This window comes from Anas acuta, chromosome 3 (assembly GCF_963932015.1).
Source record: "Anas acuta chromosome 3, bAnaAcu1.1, whole genome shotgun sequence".
Taxonomy (NCBI): Eukaryota; Metazoa; Chordata; class Aves; order Anseriformes; family Anatidae; genus Anas; species Anas acuta.
Genome location: NC_088981.1, coordinates 18,065,632 through 18,083,139, shown reverse-complemented (window position 1 = coordinate 18,083,139; position 17,508 = coordinate 18,065,632). Strand labels below are relative to the sequence as shown.

The 17,508-nt window shown below is 47.6% G+C and overlaps 1 protein-coding gene and 1 long non-coding RNA gene across 2 annotated transcripts; one reads left to right on the top strand and one right to left on the bottom strand.

Annotated features, from left to right (window-relative positions):
• Positions 1–5,770: 5,770 nt before the first annotated feature.
• LOC137853510 (uncharacterized) lies at positions 5,771–15,384 on the bottom strand. The gene is made up of 5 exons (XR_011094542.1): positions 13,690–15,384; positions 11,979–12,249; positions 10,528–10,805; positions 9,300–9,539; positions 5,771–8,720 (listed from the first exon to the last, which is right to left on the bottom strand). It is a non-coding gene; the product is annotated as an uncharacterized lncRNA (long non-coding RNA).
• A 225-nt stretch (positions 15,385–15,609) lies between these two features.
• On the top strand, positions 15,610–16,697 carry MIXL1 (Mix paired-like homeobox). Its single transcript, XM_068675939.1, has 2 exons — positions 15,610–15,989; positions 16,066–16,697. The coding sequence occupies exons 1-2, from the start codon at positions 15,696–15,698 to the stop codon at positions 16,366–16,368; spliced, it is 597 nt and encodes a 198-aa protein (XP_068532040.1). The 5' UTR covers positions 15,610–15,695; the 3' UTR covers positions 16,369–16,697.
• The last annotated feature ends 811 nt before the right edge of the window (positions 16,698–17,508 follow it).

The window sequence follows — 17,508 nt, the reverse complement described above, 5'->3', positions numbered from 1 at the left end:
GACTATTCCTCTCTTCTCCTGCCAGCAGCAGATATGCCCTCAGCGGCTCCCTGCCTGCCCTACCCCTAGCACAGCTACCTTGTGGGCATGGAGTAGACCCACTACATCTACCCTTCTCTGTTTCACACTATTTCTGAGTCCTATTTAGAAAGACAGATGTGCAGTGTTGGTATAAATGCCGTGATGTGCAGCTAGCGGACAGGCTGAGTGCCTGATCAGGTATAGGAAGGGGAAGAGCTGTGATACAAAATACTAGAAAAAAAAAATACAGGTTGAGATTTTCCATCAGGAAATCCTGTCTGGAATAATGCAATAACAAATGAAGAAATATTTTCCCAGAGTACCCAGTAATTTATACCTTTGAAAAAAACATTAGCTTAATTCACGGTTAAGATGAAGATGTTATTTACGGTCAGTAAATAATTTATTTCTTGTAAAAGCTGGTTATGCATGGCAAATGAAATACAGAGGAAATTCAAGTCCTAGAGAGGTAGTCTAGTCCAGCAATAGCGGCCTCTGCTAGGAAACGTAGTCCTAGAAACTTTTTGTAGAATAAATCAATTATTTAATTGAAGCTGGTAAATGTTTAACAGTGAAAAATATCAGCATTTGCAACTGTACAGTAAAACATTAAAATATTCATAGGGCACAAGTCTGACTTAAACTAACTCTTCCTGGCACTCACAAGCACCAAGACCATCATCAGTGCTTCTTCCCAAGGTGCCCATGGGTGAAACAGGCGTGTTCCTGGCCACTGGGGCTGTGGTTTGAAGGAGTCAAAGACTTCCATCCCTGGAAATCTTTAAAAGACGTTTAGATGTAGAGCTTAGGGATATGTTTTAGTGGGGACTGTTAGTGTTAGGTCAGAGGTTGGACTCAATGATCTTGAGGTCTCTTCCAACCTAGAAATTCTGTGATTCTGTGATTCTGAGTCCCACTGGCACAGCGGCTTCCAGCTGGGGAAGGAGCCTTGCTTTGTAAAATGTTGCCTGCTGTGTTGTTTGCTAGAGCAAGGGCTGCTAAATATTTGGTTATCTTAAATGAACATCTCTGAGTGGTTAGATCTGGCACTGCATTAGAGGCTCAGAAATGTAAATCATTCACTATGAAAATATTGTTATCAGCTTTGCAGGAATGGCTAAATTAAATAGAATGGGTATTAACATCGTTCCCAGCCCTAGTGTTGTCATACCAGCCCAGAGCTCAGTAGTTCACTGGGAGACAGGAAAGTGGGCTGCCTGGGAGGGAGGGTTGTGTGTATCTGTGGGAAGATGATCAGATCAATAGGGTTAAATTCCCCAAGGTTTGGCCGTTGAGGATTGGAACTAGATGATCTTTACAGGTCCTTTCCAACCCAAACCATTGCATGATTCGATGATATCATGAATTAAATTGTATTTGTGAGTAGCAACGGGATTTACATTTTTTTCCCAGAAAATGACAGCTCTGTTCCTTTTTTTACTGTCTTCATTTTGCATTCGTGAGAGTTTTGCTGGATGCAACAGACTAGGACCAGAAGGAAGAAAACATTCAAGCTCTTTTACTGTAAATAACAGGCCTTCTCTTTGTCTGCCTTTCCTTGAAGAAATCAGCTGTGTGATTAGTAGCTGACCTTACACTGTAAAAACCCCTGTGGAGGCACTGCTGCAGTATAACGCTCTCCCAGCACTGTAGTAACATGGAGGGAAACAAAAATGATTTGTGCCTATGTCTCTAATTTGCTCTGGCTGATAAAATCTAGACTAAAGAGGGGATGTAAATATTTTTCTTTTCTCCTTATAATTCTGTTGATCCCAGTCTTTTCATATAAATTTTTTTTTTTTTTTTGGAAGCCTGTTTGAAAACATCTTTGTCAGAGGACCTACAGTGTATCTGCTGGTACTCCCCATTCTGGTGACCACTCAACCTCATCCGCCACTGAGCTATTTTTCATAGTGGCTTATTGGTTTTCCTGAAGTAAAGGAGCCCAGCGTGATCCTACTGCATTTGCAAAAAGCAGTGCATCTAACTAACTTATGCTTCTATTTTTAAGTTAAGCAAGAGAACCATGAATCCGTTTCTGCAAGACCTCCACCACTGTCACCTCCAGAACTAATAGTTTCAGTTTTACTATTTCAGTTTTAATAATGAAACCTCCAGAAACAGAGAAAAAAAAAAAGAAAGAAAGAAAAAAAGGCCCTTTTTTGAGTAGAAACCCATATGTAATTTGGGTTGATGCCTGAAAATAACCACAATACTCTTATTTTTTCTTTGAGGTCTCCTCTAAGGCATGGTCTAATCTTGCCTTGCACACAAGAACAAACAGTGCTGTGTGTTTCACATCCTGTTAGACAACTCTCAAAGTCTGCAGTACAGTTGCAGTCCTGAAAACATGTTCTGGTCCCTTCTGGGACTGCTTTACAGCAGGGTGGATAATACTTGTCTCAGCTTTGAAGGTAACAGTTCACTGTGCTGCTGCCTTGCATTTATGTAGTAATTTACAGTGACGTGCACACTGACTTCTTTAAATTATTACACGAGCTGCAGAATAACAGTTAATCAGATGTAAGGTCTGGCAATGCCTTTATAGCAGTGTCAGCAAACTGCTGAAAACAGGTTTATTGACAGAGTGCTAGAGAGACTCATGAGGAAAAATGCACATGCCAAAGTCCGTCTTCGTGTAATATTGCCATTTTGACAGCAAGCAAACATCCTTCAGGGGGATGCAGTTATAACAGATATTGGTGATCATAAAAGAACAGTTCAGTCTGATAAAATAAACTATAGCAGTTTAATATATCTTATGCTGATACAATTCTATCTGCAGCAGTAGAGTAACCGATCACGCCTTTCACAGGCACTTGCTGAGAGAAGTAGAGCGCTGTTATCAAGAAGCCTTCGCTAAATGAGATATGGCCAGGAATTTGAGCACTTCCTGAATTTAACCAACTCCTCTAATAAACTCATTTTACAGTAGAGAGGACATGGAAATTGGTGCAATTAGCAATTGCATTTTTGGCTGCCTGCCCAGAAAAAACTGTGAATCAACAGCCAGAACAATGATTTCCACCCATGGAAGTTCAGAGCACCTCTCGGTGCTCTTCTAAAACACCTCCAGGAAGGTACTGACCTCTGAGTCAGCATCTAAACCCAGCGGGGGACCCCTGCAGAGCCAGTAAAACCCTGCCCTGAGTTCTGATGTTCTGGGTATATCCTCCTCTGCGCTTTGCTCTCCTACCAGCTTCTTCCCTCCTGTGTCCTTTCCCTTTGGATTCATTTTAAAATGAACTGTATCTGCCTTTGGGCCTCCAACCCACCCGATAGCACAGGAAATAATAGGCAGCAAAGTGCCTTTGTTGCAAAACTGTGTGCTGACCCTCCGGCCTCTGTCTGGGGAACAGTGGGGCTGTGTGTGCAACATGCAGTGCCATTCATGTCACTTTCCATTTAGCAGCCAGGAGGATAACATACCTTTCAAAAGCAGGCATTAAACCTGTCCTTTTTCTTCTAATGGTCAGGTGCACGCTTTTCAATGAAGAATCTGCTCAGCTGTGGCTCTTTTTTTTATTTCATTTATTTATTTTTTCCTGCTTTGGGTTAAATTGAGAATGAGTTTTCATGAAATGGCTGCATTCCTACGGAGCCACCCTGGACTCCTCCAAGCCACGCAGTCCCATCAGCATCCTTGCACCAGCTTTTATGCTCATCCCACCTCTCTCCTTCACCTAGTTAAGCAGGCAGAAAACTATTTGCTTTCTAGGTGCGGAGTTAGTTTCTTGCTGCCTTTGAGAGCAGGCCTAGTTCACTGAGGGGGTCAAACAAGCACTGGAGGTGGCAGGAACACGCTACTGGGAGCAGGGAAATGAAGATGGGAGCAGGGTGCCCTTTCATGGACAGCCTGCAGTTAGAGCTGTGTGCTAATGCTAAATAGTGGTGGTTTCACTACTGCTCCTACCTGCGTCCTCTGTCCCCCTCTTTCTTGTGCTGAATGGAGCAACTCCTGCATGAGTTGACTCAGCTGGCTGGTCTAGACAACAACTATTCATTTTTATGGCTCAGTTGGTTTTCTGCTGTTAGCAGCCAGATGAACAGAACTGCCCTGTGGCCACACAGCCACAAGATGCAGCATAAGGAAAGTAATGTACATGGGAAACAAGGACAGCAAATAGCGCAGAGATGAGCTCAGCTGTAATACTGCACTGCACCTTAACAAGTAGCTGTACCAAGTCAGCTATCCTGCTCTTACACTAGATAGTTTGCTTTCCTACCTGTGCTCTTCTGCTCTAACAAACATTTGCAGTGCAGGAAGTGTATTTTTATCTCCTTTATTCTGTGCTAGTAGAGCTGTACTACAGCAGGCAATTTCAGCCTCTTCTGATTTGTGGACTGCTCGTGGAGACACAGATCTAAATCTATCGACTTCCACCCCTTTATGGCTTTTATGGACCTGGGAAGTTGTTCACAGAGGCAACAACCATAGATTGAAATCTACTGCACAGCAGAACTGCTGAGGATCACCCAAGTCCCATAAGATTGGAAAGAGCATTTGGCATCATTTCCTCCTCCTATTTTTTTATTTTATTTTATTTCTCACCCAGGATAATAAAATCAGAGTAGATTATGGAGAGCAAAGCAACCGAACAAAGATGAAAACTTGAGCTAAAACCTCCTCACTCCAATTTCTTAACTGACAGCACTGGACAGATTACTGAGACTGGGCTTCCCATTTGCTTTATGTGTGAGTAGGATATCCTCAAAGGAGATAAGCGATAGCATAATTTCTTACAAGAGTAACGTAGGATCCTTCTTTCTTCCTTCCTCACCCCCATTTTCTTATTGTTGTTGTTGTTTTGTTTTTAAACAGCTTTATTCCAATATCTGGTTCACAGCCTAGTCCCATAAAAATCTGAGTCAATCCAATTGTCAGGGCTGCAAAGAGAAGAGCGTGAATGAGTTAAATGGTAGGCAGGAATTTCTTAAACTGCCAAACCCTCATTCTTCATCAAGCCTAAAGTCAAGACCGGCACATCGAGTACATCTGTCACCTCAAACAGCACTTTTGGCTTAAAATATTTATTTACGTACCTTCTGGCCTGTATCTTGCTGATGCTTGAGAGGAATCACTACTGAACAGGTCATACATTTTCCTCTTAAATATAGATATGTTGAATCCTCCTCCTTTTGTATGCTTTTCTGCAAGATAATGGACTCCTTGTATGTAGAGAAACAATTCAATGTAGTCCTGGACTGGAGACCTCTCATGTAACAGGGTCTGGGATGGCTGTCACATGAGGGAGTTTTATGAGGGAAAACATGGCAAGAAGTAGAAAATAAGTTTACAAAGGAAAAGTGTAAACAAGTTTACAAATAAAAAGCTTATTCAAGGCGATTATATCTCACTGGCCAGATTTCTGAACTGTATTGCCAGGAGAGAAGTACCTGAAGTGTTTTATTCAGCATCTGGGCTGCAGCAATCCCAAACGTAGGTCCTGAAGGCCTAGAGAAGAAAATTTCTCTAACCAGAAGTAAAAGAAACAGGATGTAAGCTTTAGCAACACACTAACTGCACAAGTATTCAAATACTGTTTGTTTGTTTTTAATATCTTCTTTTCCTAAATTTGTAAAGTACATTAGAAGGAATACGTCTGCTTTTAGAGAAAATGCCTTCCCCCCCCTCCCACTCACCTCCAGTAGCACACTGCAAGATCTTACCTTTTAATGCCTTGCAGGAGTTAGTCCTGTTAGTTAGATGATTCCTTCTGACACCTGAAGCTCCACAACCCTACAAAGTGTTAGTGAAAGGATTAAATAAACTACTCACTGTGGAAAATCATAGCCATGGAATCAGAGTAGCAGGCACCTAAGTTTCCATGGCTATTGTATGAGAACGACAGATTCGTCCTGTCACCACTGTAGGATTGCATACTATTTTCTTTTCTTCTTTGAACAAATGGGCACACGGCCAATGATTTACCAGTCTCAATTCTAGAAGTGTGGAAGCCACTTAGTTGTCACAAAGACTCAGACAAAGGTAGGCAAAAGCTTTGCAAACAGGCTCGGGCATCCCTATTTAGAATGGAGATTGCTCATGCTTCATTTTCTAATGAAATGAACATTATTATATCCCAGGATAACTAAGAAAGTCTTAATCTGTGGAGTATTAGAGGACAAATAAAAGCTCTGGCTGGGGAGTTACTGAGTGTTCAGGAATTTCCAGTATCCTGTTTTCTAAGTGCCACTCAAAAAATGCAACCTTAAATTCCTCAGCAACTCAGCCTGCCCCCCTGCCCCAAATATCATCATGTATACACGACTTGACACAAAAATGTGCCGATTCTTACCTGACAGCATATTGCTACATGCTGCAGCATGTGAATTCCTCTCTGTTGACCCAAGTCACCCTTCTTCAGCATGATTTTATTCAAACAACCATACGGTGTGTGCTTGCATGTGCATTTGTACGTACGAGAAACTAGTTCCCCCAGCTCTTTACTCTGTTGATGTTGCACTTGGCAGCTGTTCCTTAAAAGAATTCGTATGCCACATGGTGAACTAGGGTGTTGAGCCCTATGTGGCTCACACGAAAAAGAAGCAGAGCCCCAGCCATCCTTTTTAGTGAGCAGTTTCCAGAGAAAAACAATCCAGGGCTGGTGGTGCCCCATTGTGCTCCCTGTCCCTTGCACTGGTGCAGCGATGAAGTAGAGGCAAATCCCAAACCACAGGAGTGCTGCTTCGAGCAGCCTCTGCTGGCCCCCAGTAACCCACAGGGCCATCGTGTGGCACAGCTGCTGGACAACAGCTGGGGAGGGCCTGATTTTCTCTAGCCAGCACACAAGTGGGACTTGAGCTACCAGACGCTGCTCACACCTGCGGAAGAGAAAAGCCAAGGGAAAGTCGGGGGGTTTCCTAGAAAGCCCAGGGTTTTACAGCAGAGCCAGCAAGGAGCGTTGGCACTGAGACTGCTCCTCGGCCCTGTCCCAAACTTCCCGTGACTGCAGGCTGCTTGCCTTCATTTCTGGGTGCCTCTGAAATATTCCTGTGTGGGAGCCAGGTGCCAAGACGGCCCAGTGAGCTAAGTCGGAGCTCAGAGGCACAGAAGGGCCTGTCCTACAGTATGCGTGTTTGCAGCCCGGTGGCTCTGTCTGATGCAAAATCTCTCCTCACATCGCCTAAGTGCCCTGTCACCTTCGGTAACAGCCGTGTTTGGGGCTGACCATTTCCTCCCAGACTGGTGAGCCCCCGTCAAAGGACTTTACATCTCACTTACAAACGGGCAGTTCCTCACCCCCACTACAAAGACCCCATCTGCACTACAAAACAAACAAAAATCAACCCAGGTACAGCAGCGTGGCTCCTCTGCACCGCTTTGTCTCGCTGAGGATGCAGAAGGGACCCGTGAGCTGCTCTGCACTGAGAGGCAGCCTGGGGCTCTCTGCCTGAGCGGTGTGGCTGGCCAAACCACAGGGGCAGTGCTCTGCTTCTTGTACTGCTAGAGCATACCTCTATTTATGCCTTTATACCTAGCTGTATCTGAGTATCATCCAGCAAAACTGCCCGAAGGAAAGCTCCGCTGGTGTACTGCCACTGTGTAGGAACTGCTAATGGCACGCAGCCAAGTGCTAAGTTAAAGTCAGGCTCTGTTGCAAATCAGGATAAAATTACCTTTTTGCTAACAAACTGTGTGAAATTACCCAGTTCAGCTAACCTTGAATCCCTCCTAGTTTCTGGGGAGTTCACGTCCCACATTCCTTGATCTATATAACAAGATGATTGCTGTAATATTTTATTTTGGTTGTGTGCACATGAAATAGGGCAGTGTTAATACAGAAGAGAGGGTGTAGAGCAGCAGCTGTTACACTTCCAAAGAGCATTACTGATCTTTTTATAGTTGGCTGCAGTTGACATCATGGCTAAATAGAGTCTCTAAAATATATTCCACCCTGCCTATGCAGCCTTAAAGCCATGCATTGCTGGGAGCAACGCTGAGAGCACTGCTCTGGCCATAGGAAGTGATGAAATGCCAGAAAGGTGGAAAAGGATTGGGTATGTTTTCTTCCTTTTCCCTGCACCCATTATGAGAAGTGCTCTAGAAAGACCAAACGCCTCTGGAGAACAGTGACCGTGAAACCTCTAAAATCACCGTTGCTGCCTTTACGCTTGGTGCCACTGTGGTGCTGCTAGAAGCTGGGTAACAGCAGCTGTGCAATAAAAAACACTGCTGAGGAGCATCACGCACCAAAGCCGCTTCAGGGGCCTGATCAGCAGTTTCCAGAGCTTTCAGGAGAGTGCTTTCCACCAGCAGGACGCTTGCTACTAAGAAAATAATGAAGCTGGGTTTGGGGGAAGCTCGTTCAGAACTCAGGGGTGTTGGGGATGATAACAGCTGGAGGGGAATTTGTAGCAGCACAGACCTCCCAGGCAAAACCTCTGCACTTGGGATACTCCAGTGCATGACAAGCCTCCTCCTCCACCTGCTGGAGACAAGGGATGAGATACAGGATTTGTTTCTTCCATATGCCTCACATTTCTGTCAGCTACAGATCCTGCCAGCCTGTGGAGCTGAAGTCAGGCACACTAAGTAATTTTACCTGAAGTACGCGAATTGTTGCCCAGCTGGTGTTGCCTGGGTGTACTTTGTGCAGGGCAACTGAGACCGGTGCTCTGCAACACCCCCCGCGATGCCACCAGTGCTGCCTCCACGCATTCCTCCACCGTGCTTTGCAGGAGGCACTCTCCTTTTGCTGTGAAGAAAAAGTGAAGAGGCGTGTGAGCTGGTCCATGGTTTCTGCACCTGCTGAAGGTGCTGGCAAGAGTTTGAAAACTGATTGTGGGAAGCATGGGCAGAGAAAAGAAGCCAGGCAGAGCTGCAGTGACCCCATCTCCTACAGCAACTTGTGCATGCATGGTCCTAAATAAAATTCATGCCTGAAAACAGCTTCTCCACATGGTGCTGCTGCACCTTCTAGTGGGTTTACGTGGCTAGGCTGTGGTAACAGGGGGCTGCAGGGGTGGCTTCTGTGAGAAGAATCCAGAAGCTGCCCCATGGTAGATAAGGGCCAGTTTCAGCTGGCTCCAAAGGGACCTGCTGCTGCCCCACGCTGAGTCTGTTTTGCCCATGACAGTAACTGTTGAGTGATCTCCCTGTCCTTATCTCAACCCTTGAGCCTTTTTCATTTTATTTTCTTCCCTTTTCCCTTTGAGGAAGAGGAGTGAGAAAGCGGTTGTGGTGGACCTCGGCTGCCCACATGAGTGCAACCACCACAACCTTTCTTTTGAACAGTCTTGCAGCGAACTCACCACTCCCCTGTACCCTCTCTTACCTCTAAGACCTTAGGACAGCCTGCCAGATAACAAAGATATGATTGTAGAAGAGGGAAAATGTGGTTTCCTAAGGGTACACGGCCTGCTAAGATGGCAGCAGGGAGCTGCTGTGATCACCACTGCCTGGAGTCACCCTCCGTCTGGGACTGCAGTTGTCTCTTGCAATAACAACACACACGTTTGCTCTTTGGCCTGTGTCCCGTGGCATGGAGAAACTTCCAGGGGATGGGGAAGAAAACCTGTCAAGGAAAAAAAGTCTTAAATCTCCCAAGTAATACCGATAAGACAAGTTTGGTCAAATGCAAAAGAGAGGGGAAGGAATCTACGGGGCTAAAAGACAATGGAGAAAGAGATAAAACTAGCAATGAAAAGGAAAGAGGAAGACCTTCTGACAACAAAGGAGAGGATTAGACTAAAGAGGTGACAAGGGTGTGCACTTGATAAATGGGGCCCAAGTCAGATAGAAAAATAACCCTGCCAGAAAGCAAAGCAAAGGAGCTGAGTCTGAATAATGGGGAAGAAAAAGAGCTGCGGTGTAAAATGGGTGAGAGGGAATACGAAGCCTTGGGAAGGTCTGGGGGAGCAGCTGCACAAGGCAGGCAGCTGGGGGCACTGGCCATGGTGGAGGGCAGGGATAGTGCCCGGGAGGAGGCAGCTGGGACGTGCCCGTGTTTGCAGAGAGGAGCAGGATGGTGTCAGTCTGCTTGTCTGGGGTTGCTGGGGCAGGGAGAGAGGACAGGCAGGGAGAAAATCATGCCACGGGCTTACAAAAATCAGGATAACCCACAGAAATAATGCCAACTGAGTTTGCAATGTGGCATTTTCTCTCTCTGTCTCTTCTTCAGTGCATTTTTAAATAGCAAAGGGATATGAGTCAACTCATGCATGGAAGAGAATCACTTCATTAAATGGCATAGTAACCACCGTACTCCCCAGCTCTGATCACCAGGAACTGCTGACTTAATGATCAGCTGCAAATCCTCAGCTCAGGTGGAACTTCCCCCTTCCACCTAAACGTTAAAGCTGGAAATCTTCCAGACTGTACAGGGGGCTGAGTATCTTTGAAATACAACACCCCAGAAAAAAAAAAATACACTGCAAAATGAAACGACTTTGCTGCAAATGCCCAAATACTCGAGACCAATAGCCCCTTGTCTCTAAAACTAACCAGAAAAGAAGATGGGAAACATTTAGAATGAAAGGTAAGATCGAAGCCTGAGCACCAACCTCGGCATGTACCAAGCACACGCCTGAGCCACAGAAGGGACGTGCAGGGCAGCCAGTTGAAGAAACCTGCAGTGCACCCAGAGACGAACACTTGCGGGGTTTAACAGCACCAGGGCTGCCAGGGCAGAGGAAGAAAGCGGCTCTGTGTTCACATTGCTTGCAGGCATCTGACCTTAGCAGAGAAGTTCTGTCTCTTTCCGTTGCCTTCTGGCTTTGAACCATCTGAGCACAATTTGCTCCACGTTTGGATTCTTTTGTCAATAACTGTAAGACATTAGCTTTGAAAAAAATAAAGACGATAAATTGATATTCTTATAAAATCTACTAATTTCAGCAGTTCAGGCACTCAGATACCAAATATTGTGATACAGAAACAGAAATCTTCTGGTTGTCATTTATTTAAGCTGGGGTAGGAGGAAGACCGTGTCACACGCAGGGGGTGACGAGAGCTTAGGAGTCAGCCAAGCAATGGCACAAAACAAAGGCTGAAACTGCTTGCTAAGACCAAGCAGTCTAAAAACGGTAGGCATGGGACTACTGAAACTTTTCTGTTTAATATTCAATGATATTAAAGAAGCTGTGGCCCCTCGGCTACGCTATCACCTGCCTTCCCTTGCCAGCACTGCTGTGTGTACACATTCTGGCTGCAGCAGAGCGGGCTGGCTATAGGTGAATGGGTACTGTACACAACTGAAGTAAACAGGGCTCTATCTTTTTCCTTAGCTCTTCCCTTCTCACCTCCCTTTCTTCTTTTTATCTATCTGCAGAGGTAAAAGTTTCTTCCCTTGCCCATGCTGTGAATTAATTGCACATTACTGGGAGTTCAGGTAACCCAATAATTGAATATATACAAGCACCTGCATCAACAAGCGTTGTAAAATCCTTCTTTAAAGAAAAATATCTGCAAGGATAGGATATGGCTCTTCTAGAGACCTCATTCAGAGCATGCAAATAAGCAAAGCAACAGGATGAACTCAGTTAAATAAATGCTTTAAGCTCTTCCACAGCATCACACTACAAAAACAGAGAGGGCGCAGAGAAAATAAGGCAACAAAGATTTGCTTGAGCCTAAGGTTTGCTGCCACGGAAGTTTTTGAGACTGCCCACTCACTTCAGAAGCAAAGTGACTGCCAGATACACGCGACCTGCCATTCTCAGGGTCTCTCCAAGCTCAAAGGCAAGCTCAGGTTTCACAGTGTCTTAATTCAACCCTAAACATCCGGGCCCCTTCCAACCAGCCTTACCTGTCTCTGGGTAGCATCCCCCCTATTATTACCTTTTCCTTCCCCTCTTCCTGACACCACCCCTGCCATTTGCTCTTGTCTCCTTCCCCCTCCCCAATACTTGATCTTCCCCCCTCTGAAGGTAGGGAGCCAGCTGCCAGCCATCAGACGTGCTCTACTTTGGCCCCTTTGCTGTGTCTGGATCCCCTCTGAACTTGGACGTCTCACCCCAAATCTGTTCCTGTTGGGACTTCGCAAATGCAGCCCCTTGATCTTTTCATATGCATCTGCGATGCTCTTGCGCCTCCCCCACTGCTGCTTTCTTCGAGTTTTTTTCTGTGTCTGAAGCTCTTATCGACTCTTCAGGACGGAATACACGACTGGCACCGCGAGGTCTTGAAGCCCCGTCTCACACCTCCCAGGAAATGGCTTCCTTTATCAGCTCACATCCCCCTCCTAACCGCAAGGCTCGAGCCGGGAGACACTGAGGAGTTCCTTGCTGCTAAAGACAAAGAAAGGCAGCAGTTTAATTTTCAATGACTAACGTATCGTGTACATAGAGATGTTACCAAATCCTAGCCAAACAAGCCAGTCACCCTTCAGAAAGGACACAAATGCTCATCAGATCACATTTATTTTAACACCCCGGCAGATCTGTGCGTGCAAGACTGGACCTTTATTTGTGAACTGAAATAACCAGGGATAACTACTGGCCTGCATGAACAGCATCCTGTACAGGGGTCTGGTGTCACCAGGAGCTGACACCGCTCTGGGACACCCTATGAGCAGAGGCTGACGTGCAGGGTCCTGCGAGGAACAAAGGTGCCACAGTGAGGACCTCCTCAGCACCCACTGGGGCCCTGGCAAGGTGCTGAACACCCACAGTGGGCAGGCAGCTGGGATTTCTCAAGAATAAGCTTCAACACATCTGCAAGCAGTCCCAAAGCGAGGACAATATGCAGCTCACCTCCTCAAACTCTTCATTTTTGCAGCTGTGAGGACCAGAAGCACAAACACTGCTAAATAACAATTTTAAATTATAAACATGCGATCACAGTGAGCTCTTAGAATACTACTTAGAAGTGTGGATGTGTCTAAAAACATGAATCCCAGCGTACCTACACTGGGAAGGACTGAAAAACCTCTAAAAACTTTCAGAGATTGTAAAGAGCTCTGTCAGAGGAGTTATACAGTAACTAGAGGCAATCGGGGGCTGGGGGTGGGGAATGAAGTGTTAATTCTAAAGGTTTCCTTTTAGGCAGAAAAAAAAAACCTAAACACTTGAAAAGCCAAGCCTGGCATGCATTAATGACTTTTGCTATCAGGGCTCTGATAGAGAAGATAGAAATTATAAGGCAACCATAAAAATATCTATGGCCTCCTATATATATATATATTTATTTTTTTGTAAGAACACATATTAGTTAAGCAGCCATTGCTTCTTCAATATAGCTTAAACTCAAGTTTTTACAGCAAAAATGCCGTTTTGTTTTTCCTTTAAGGAAAGTAAATCAGGTTAGTGTGACCACTGCTAATTTTACTGTTAGGCTCCATGACATGAAAGCTTTTGCAATTGCTGTCCATTTTTAATTAAAAATGAGATATACATTAGGATCTCCAAGACACCAAGTCTCTGCAAGTGTAGTGAAAACACTCAAGGCAATGAGAGACCCCTAAATTTGCACTGCTAAAAGGTTCAATGGTTTTAGACACGAGAATTCATACTGAAGACAGACAGACATACACACACACACATGCAGCAAACATCATATCAATATCAGGGATGCTTCCTGAGCTACAGTTCCTTGAATCAGTACAGCAGAATCTCAGCTTGCATGTTCAGATGATGACTTTGTTACCCTCAGAAATCTGAGGGAACATCAGCAGATTGAAATGGAAAAGGCTGCAAAGCCATCAGGCCAACAAACGCAGGACTCACCTCCTTCCTCTCCCAAATCCCATGTTTCAGAGCCTGCCTCATCCTTGCCGAATGCCTGAAGTTGTGTAGAGTAACCTGAAATAGTAAGGTGATGGTGTGTCCTTCACCCGCAGCACGAAGCCCTGCTTCCATTGAGGCAGAGGTGTGTTTTGTGCTACCTCACTGCAAGGTACTCCCAGCACAGACGTGAGCACGTTTCTCTCGTGTCATCCACAGATCAGCTTCCAAAGTGGGCAGCAATCTGTTACCTACACAAGGTAGTGAAAACAATGTCAATTTTCCCCTTAGCTATCTCAATTTTTGCCATGTTAATTCAAAAATGCGAGACACTTCTGGGCTTGTGCCATAGCTCTGCATCGCAAGGAGAGATGCAAGATTCTTCTTTGTGCCTAGCCAGGACAAAAATAAAGCCAGGGTGTGGAACTGGAGGGGGAAAAACATCTGAATGCCTTCCTAAATACTTCCAAGCCTTACCTAGCACAACTCCAGGCAGATAATGGCACTTAGGAGACACTGGAAATGTCAGACTAAAGGGACACATCTGGACGTTAAACCTGTTGGGGAAAGGAAACTCTGCCGAATCTAGACAGAGTGCTTTTCCACACAGCAGGAGGCACACCACGATCCCTGGCAGGCATCACTTCTCACACATCGGAGGAATGAAACTCTGCAGGAGCTGCGGTGAGCACTAGGAGGGGAGAAAGCCGGCAAGAGAAAACAAAAGAGGGGTCTTCTGTGCCATCCTGCTTTCCTGTGGGGCAGCCAAAGACTTGTACTTCATTCTCCATCCAGCAGCACGCTCCTTTAGAATTAGAGCACCGAGCCCTTCCTTGCTTCTCCTCAGGCTTACAAACCTTGCACACCAGGGCAATGCAGAAGGGCAGCTACCAGAGCCCTACAGAGGAAATTTGTGTGCAAAGCTCAGAGCAGTGGCTTTGGTCTTGCCTCCGAACCACCCTGCTCCCCTGTCCAGCACACACCTGTGCTCAGCACGGACTCATCAACAAGAGGCATCAAAGCGCCAGCCAAAACAGGAAGGGAAATTCAGGCGAGGAGCACGGCAGTGATCAGCACCACAGGTGTGCAAGCAGTCCGCGCAGACAGCACCTTCACACGGCTGTGTCAGCCCCTCGCCATTAAGGCCTGTGAATGTGCACTAAAAACACAATCTGCGTGTGGATAATTCAGTGACTGAGCATCAACCACAAACCCTGGAGTCTGTATGTTTGTAACCCTGTATCGAGGACCCCAACCCTCTCCTCTACTGTGGCAAAGCTTGCTTTCCTCCTTTTTATGGCCTATAGATGCTGCATCCATGAAAGCTTTCAGGCCTGGGAAGTGTCCCCAGTCACTTTCCCATCATGGGAAGCGTGGTGGCTGATGTTACAGGACAGTTACTGGATCACCTCTGGTACATAAAGCACAAGGGGACCGCTTCTGGCCTGCAGCGTACCCCAGCAGTCAGAGATGAAAGAGCGAGCCCATTTCCAGCTGTAAGGGTTGGGGGTAGCTCCATCAGCTCCCGGTTCTCACTCTTTCCTGAGCACATATTCAATATACATGGATAAAGCCACAGCCTTGACGGGCAGTCTGACACCGACAACACCCCGCTCTGGGGCAGCCTGTCCCGGCTGTGCCCCCATACAGCCAAACCCCCCCCCAGGTGCTGGCAGCCGCAGAGCCACCCCAATCACCCCATTGCCCCCCCACCCCACCCCACCCCACGCTCCTTCTCCCCCTCCCAGCCATTTTGGGCGATCTGTGAGGGGGAATCCACATCTGAAACCAGCACGGGCGGCTCCTGGCAAGCTGGCAAGCACAGCCTCGTGTCTGCAGGCACAAACCCCACAGCACCGCCACCCCATCGCCCTCACCCCTCACCTCAGCGTGGTGCCCGCTCCCCTCACCTGCCTCCCGCGGGGCCGGGGCCGCCTCCCCCTGCCCCTCCGCCCCTCTGCCCGGCTATAAAGCCCCGGGGGGCTCGGGGCCCGGCCCGGCTCAGCGCCATGGCCACGCTGCGCTTCGGGGAGCCCTTCCCAGCAGGGAGGTGGCCCCGTGAGGCGGCGGCGGGCGGCGGGGGTCCCGGGGTCCCCGGGCCGGGCTCTGCCCCCACCCCCAGCCCCGTGGCGGCGCTGCCCCGGGGGGTGGCGGAGCCGGCGGCGCAGCGTCGGAAGCGGACGAGCTTCACGGCGGCACAGCTGGAGACGCTGGAGTCGGTGTTCCAGGACACCATGTACCCCGACATCCACCTGCGGGAGAAGCTGGCCGACGCCACGCACATCCCCGAGTCCCGCATCCAGGTGAGGGGCCGCCCTGCCGCTCACCGCCCCCCGCACCCCCCCCCCCAGCCCTCACCGCCGCCCTCTCTCCCCGCAGGTTTGGTTCCAGAACCGCCGGGCCAAGTCCCGCCGCCAGCGGGGGCCGCCCCGCTCGGGCTGCAGCCCCCAGCCCCCGGGCTGCCCGCAGGGACCCTGCGCTGCCCGGCCCCCGCCGCCCGGCTGCCAGTGGCCCCCCGCCGCCTTCCCGGGGCCGCCGCCGCCGCCCCCCGGCCCCTACCCGGCCCCGCGCGGCCCCTGCGGGCGCTTCTCGCCCCTGACGGAGGCGGCCGACAGCGGGGGCTTCGCGGAGCCCGGCTCGGAGTGGGAGGAAAACGCCCTCGGTGCCTTCCGAGCCGTCTGAGAGCCTCCTCGGGTCTCCCCCTCCGGGCTTGCTGGGACTTAGCCGCCGCCGTTGTGTTAATGGAAGAGGTGCCCTGCCCCGCCACTGTTGCACTTTATGCCGGAGTGACAGACTTCAGCTATTTATTTAAGGGAGGAGAGGGGGCAGCTCCACCCGCCGACGGCAGCTTTCTGCGGATGGAACATTTTCTGGTAGCGCCTTTCCTATTTCTCCTTCACCTTCCTCAGCCAAAAAGCTAACCCATGCTGTTGCTTTGGGGGGTGGGGGCTGGCCTGGCGTTACTTTTTGAGAGGAAAAAAATAATAAAAGTTTGCATTTTTGCTCTGTGAGCTGGGAAGTGTGTTCATGCCTCTGGCAGGAATGGGGTTTCTTACCTCAGCGGTGCTGGAAATCCCCGTCCCATGCAAGGTCCTGGAGCGCCAGAGCTGCAGCTCAGAACAAGAGACCTAATGGGACTGAAGGGCAATTTATGAAAAATGTCTCATCTCTGTGGTCAGTATTCCCTTTACTTTACAATTACATTTTTATTGAGGGGAAAGCATAAATTTATGACCTAATTAATGAAAAAATACACCTCAAACTGTCTGCTGGCTCAGTCAGTCTCAACTCTGCCACTTTAGCCAAGTTAACGTGAAACTAGAAAAAAACTACAATACTATTTTGTGTACCCTGTAAAAGCACATTATTCACAGTCAAAGCTAAACTGCTTTTACAGGGTTCACAAAATACTATCATAGTTTTTTTCTAGTTTCACAACTGACCCAGCACACCAGTAGGTTTTATGAGCACCACATGAGAAGGCTGGGGGTGGGAGTCAACAACAAGAGGATGGTTCTTTTTCCCTGAGTTAGCTGTAGGTCGTGTTAGTTACTGTCAGACTAAGCCTTTGTGCCTTGCATTAGGCCTTGATGCTTTTTCTCTGTTTAAATGAAAAGTGTGGTGGCTGGGGGCCTGTCTGTCTTCTTTACCAAACAGATGGTAACACCCCAAAACACAGGAATTGGGGGCACTACTACAATGCTCTGTTACATTACAAGAGGTAAATGGCTAACTCAAGCAAAATTACTGCTTAGTATTTGGGAATACCCCTCATAAGTTTTGTATGTATCTTTTAAAATAGCTACCCACCTTGTTCTCCAG

Excerpts from the sequence above, each read along its gene's own strand:
- MIXL1 (XM_068675939.1), top strand. The coding sequence starts at position 15,696 with ATGGCCACGCTGCGCTTCGGGGAGCCCTTCCCAGCAGGGAGGTGGCCC. Across the intron at positions 15,990-16,065 it reads TCCCCGAGTCCCGCATCCAG|GTTTGGTTCCAGAACCGCCG; the intron begins GTGAGGGGCCGC and ends CTCTCCCCGCAG.